Source organism: Pygoscelis adeliae, unplaced genomic scaffold, assembly GCF_000699105.1.
Source record: "Pygoscelis adeliae isolate BGI_AS28 unplaced genomic scaffold, ASM69910v1 Scaffold38, whole genome shotgun sequence".
NCBI lineage: Eukaryota > Metazoa > Chordata > Aves > Sphenisciformes > Spheniscidae > Pygoscelis > Pygoscelis adeliae.
The window spans coordinates 20,415,119-20,419,886 of NW_008825614.1; the positions used below are offsets into that span (position 1 = coordinate 20,415,119).

General features: G+C 40.2%; 1 protein-coding gene across 1 annotated transcript in view; it reads right to left on the reverse strand.

The window, feature by feature from the left end:
- The window catches only part of LAMA1 (laminin, alpha 1), an 84,008-nt gene extending 79,446 nt beyond the window's left edge, over positions 1-4,562 (reverse strand). The window contains 2 exon segments of the mRNA XM_009333073.1: positions 3,934-4,046; positions 4,394-4,562. Of these exon segments, the coding sequence (XP_009331348.1) occupies positions 3,934-4,046; positions 4,394-4,484 (204 nt within the window). The 5' untranslated portion in view covers positions 4,485-4,562.
- Between the last annotated feature and the right edge of the window lie 206 nt (positions 4,563-4,768).

The following is a 4,768-nucleotide window of genomic DNA, read 5'->3' on the forward strand; positions in this document are numbered from 1 at the left end:
GGGGGGGTTGGGGTGGGGGGTAAAGACAGAAGACTATCATACATCTGGGTCCTGGAAAGACTGAAAAGCACACCAGAATACATGTACCTAGTTGTTATGATCCACGTGAGCTAAAAAATCATGAGGTACCCACTGGCTACCCTTACAGAATGCTTAGCCTTAGTTATAAATAGCACAGAGACTGCAAAGGAGAAAGATCAAAACAGCAGTTTCGATACTGATTTTATTAGCCAGCCCTCTTTTCTTAAAGCAATTCCATCAAACTGCTCTTCAGTCAAACTGGTTTTAGACTAAATAAACTAAGTGCAAGGTAGAACATTAGCTGAAAGAATTTCCTCTGCTCCCTTCAACTTTGAGCCAAGCGATGAATACAGCCAAATACAGGACACAGATTGTGGCCAAATCTTCACTTAGGGTAAATTGGAGTGGAGCCAGTTTTCACCAGCTAAGGGAATCTTCCCCATACTTGCCAGCCAAGGCTATGTTCTAGCACTCACCAACCCGACTGCTGGATTTTATCTCTAAACTGCACATTGGTAACAATCGCAAGAAACAATCCATTCCTCTTACTGCTAGAACTTCTGGTAATTACTCAAAAAACATAAATAATGACCAGATGGTCATTCTTCACACCACAAAGAGGTGTGAATATATTCTATATTCTGGCAAGGAAAGTTAAAGGACAGATTTACTTTAATACACTTGACAGATTTAATGCACAAAGATTGAAATGTAATAAAAAGTACCAATGCTAAAGATATATTGCAGCACATATAGTTACAGGTACTGACTTTCAGGAATACTTTTAAAGGTCCTAGAAGAGTATTTTAACTCATTCTCAAGCAAATTTATGAAGTAAACAGTTACTAAAATCACTAAGGGCCTTCACACACTTTTCTTTTGTTACTCTTTACTTGTGCTGACTCGCTTAAAGTAAGCACACCAAGTCAGCTCTAATAACTTATTGACTTCAAGCGATCTCTATTAACCAAATCCTTTCTCACAGAGCAGTAATTTACATTCAGTTTGCATAGCCCTAGATGCCTTCTCTCTCTCAAGCTCTCTAAGGAAAACACAGAAGAAAGGCCCCTTGGGGGAAACTTTTCAAAATCGAGTTAGTGAAACTGAGCATGGGTCAGGAGAGGAAAGATAGGTATTTGGTGAAACATCAACAGCACTAAGGCTGGAGAATAAAAGATTCAGAGGGCAGCTCAGCTGGTCTGTTTCCAAAGTGAAAATGTTCTAGGAGGATAAAAAGTAAGGCATTCCCTCCTTCATTTTTCCTTCCTGTTTGTCCATTTACAAACCAAACACAAAGCCAACTCTTCAAACAAGAAAGTCCTATGCAAATCTTCTGTCACTGACAAAAGATACCCTGTGATTATTTTACTAACAGTTCTGCTTTCTAATTAAAGAGCAAACTAGGCACTTGTTTAACCTATGCTTCATTTTAAAACATAAAAGTTAAACCTGTTTTAATCATTAAAATAACTTTCAAGCAGGGTCTAGAGATCTTGCAAAAGCTTGTTACCAACTGTACACCTCAAGTATGCATTTCTTAGTAACAAAGCTTATTCCAGAGTTCGGAAGCATCCCCATATTAATAATGGATTGTTGAGCTATGATTTTCAAACAGCTTAAGATAGGCCAACGCATAGATCTGTTCAAAGCAAAACAACAAGAAAAAGCCAAAAAAAACACATTTTCTTCAGAAATTATTTTGTCTTTTCTTGGAGCAGGGTAGGAGACTTCTGATACTTCCATGTCTAACCGACAAACTAATAAACTAGTGTCGTGGTTTAACCCCAGCTGGCAACCAAGCACCACACAGCCGCTCGCTCACTCCCGTCACCCCAGCAGGATGGGGGGAAGAGAATTGGAAGGGTAAAAGTGAGAAAACTCGTGGGCTGAGGATAAGAACGGTTTAATAATTGGAATAAAATATAATAATAATAATAATAATAATAAATAAATAAATTGTAATGAAAAAAAAAAGAAAAAAAAAAAAGAAATAAAACCCAAGAAAAAACAAACAAAAACCTGACTCTTAACTGACAATTACAATGACATGACTGAGCATGATGTCGTATGGTATGGCATATCCCTTTGGTCAGTTGAGGTCAGCTGTCCCGGCTGTGTCCCCTCCCAACTCCTTGTGCACCCCCAGCCTACTTGCTGGCGGGGTGGTGTGAGGAGCAGAAAAGGCCTTGACTCTGTGTAAGCACTGCCCAGCAGTAACTAAAACACTCCCGTATTATCAACACTGTTTCCAGCACAAATCCAAAACATAGCCCCATACTAGCTACTATGAAGAAAATTAACTCTACCCCAGCCAAAACCAGCACAATTAGCAAATGCTCTGTACAGTTTAGCAGCCTCCTGCCTAAGAATGATGAATACCTCCCAGCTTTGCTGTAAAGTGCCAAAACAGAGGAACCAACTTCTGCCCAGACAGTTCCAGCCTCCCCAGGGTCAGAAATCACTCTTTTAGAGACATAATCCCTAACCCTTCAGAACAACTCACAGCAAAAGTTCATAGAAGATATAATATAGAACATTTCTTCCCATTGCTCCTTCCAACAAGATGGTGATCAGAATCAGTCAGAAGAGAAGCACAGAAAGTGGCAAATCAACTTTTCTTTCAGCAACACTAACTTTGCCCCATTTTATATGTGTTTTGCTTTCTAGTCCCTCAGCCGTGGGGATAGTGAAAGTCTGTGAGGGGACTTATAAAAAAGATGGCGGCAAACTTTTTAGTAGGGCCTGTTGTGACAGGACAAGGGGGAATGGCTTTAAACTAAAGGGGCATAGATATAGGCTGGATATAAGGAAGACATTTTTTACACTGAGGGTGGTGAAACACTGGCACAGGTTGCCCAGAGAGGTGGTGGATGCCCCATCCCTGGAAACATTCCAGGTCAGGTTGGACGGGGCTCTGAGCAACCTGATCTAATTGAAGATGTCCCTGTCCACGGCAGGGGAGTTGGACTAGATGACCTGTAAAGGTCCCTTCCAACCCAAACTATTCTATGATTCTATTCCAGGGTTCTGGAGATCCTGCAACTGAACTTTCTGACACTTCAATCTGACCATTACGTTACATTAACAGGTTTACATATTTAATGTAAATATGCAAATATACTGAGAAATTTAAACAGAAGAGTTTAACTTGAGATCTACTGTGAGATAATGGATGTGAATATAATAATCGTCCAGTCACTTACCTTTCTCTCCTCCTCTGAAACTCAGTATCTGAGTTACAATACCGATGGATCAAAAGAATTCATATTTGGAAGCATATTGTACTCTGTTTTCTTACAGTAAATGTCAAATGTTTCTACCATGTCCTACTCCAAATCATTTACTCTTTTACCAAGAAACTACAATGATCAGGTGACAGGCTGATAGTTATGGTTAATAAACAGAAACAGATGCATCCTCACATATAAAATCTGCATTTATGACAACACCCTGAAAACACTGTTTGCTACTTGAAAATAAGTCTTTGATAACCCAGACTTCAAGTAACCTGCATCAAATCAAAGGTGAAGGAAAACAATATCAGAGGACTGCTGGGGAAAAGACAGCAGTCCGGCAAAGGAAGGTTACCAAGACAGAAGGAACACCTGTGTAAACACACTCATACACACATATACAATTGTTACTGTGCCATGAATTAAAACAACCTGTGACCTATATGCATACAAAAATAGTCACTTCCACTCCAGCCTGATACGAATGAAATCTCCAAGATGTTCTAGAACAATAATTGAAAAACACTTCTGTTTAAAATCAGTTCATACTGGCTTTAACTTTCCATGTTTAACTATGTGCTACTAGACAGCTAACTGCTAAATATCCTACCCTCTAAACACAGAAGAACTGCAAGCAATTGCATTGGCTTATATCCTACATACAATAAATGACACTCACCTGCCTTAAATCCAAGGTGATGGTGATCCAGTGGTATTGCCTCCCATTCTGAATGCTGGGACTTTGCCACCAGTTATTGGTACCATCAATTGCACTGGAAATTGGGTGCTGCTCTGTTTTAAAGCAAAAAATTAAACATCTCTTGAAAATACATCTCACTGCATTTTTTCTGACCCTCCACATTTATTTCACACTAAGCACAATTTCTTCCTGTCATAAAGAAGTAAAAGCTGAAATCTACCCCTAGACAAGAAGGCTGTCATTAGACTCTGTGGTGCTTAATGGTGATTTAAGGTGCTAACGCTTTCTGTCAGCCTTTTGCTCAAAGGTCCTTTCACTCACATAGTAGAGAGAATAACACTAAAAAGTATTTGACCCCAATGTACCCTGTATTCATGGGGAAGGGTCAAAAAGAATCACACAGACCAATGAAATCAAAACAAAACCACATGAAACTTGCCTTTGGGATTGGCACTGTGGTGGTCGCAGACGCGGCACTGCGCATTGCGCAGGGGCCGTCCCGGGACGTGCTCCACCAGTTTGCAGAACATCTCCGGTCCCTTCTCCCCGCAGGTGGCGTTGGTGGAGATGTGAGCATTGCTGGCCAGGTTCAAAATGGCGGGGAATAGGCCTTGAAAGAAGTAACGATTATCAGCCACATCATAAGGCAAGCAAAATACAGACATGGGTATGAGACAGGTCTCTGAACATACAGGGTTTCATGACAAGCTTCTAGCCTAGAGTTGGAGATACAGAAAAATACAATGAAAACAATTTATTTTGTGAAAAGATTCTCATACCACACTGACACCAGCACATCAATCGTCATGGCTCT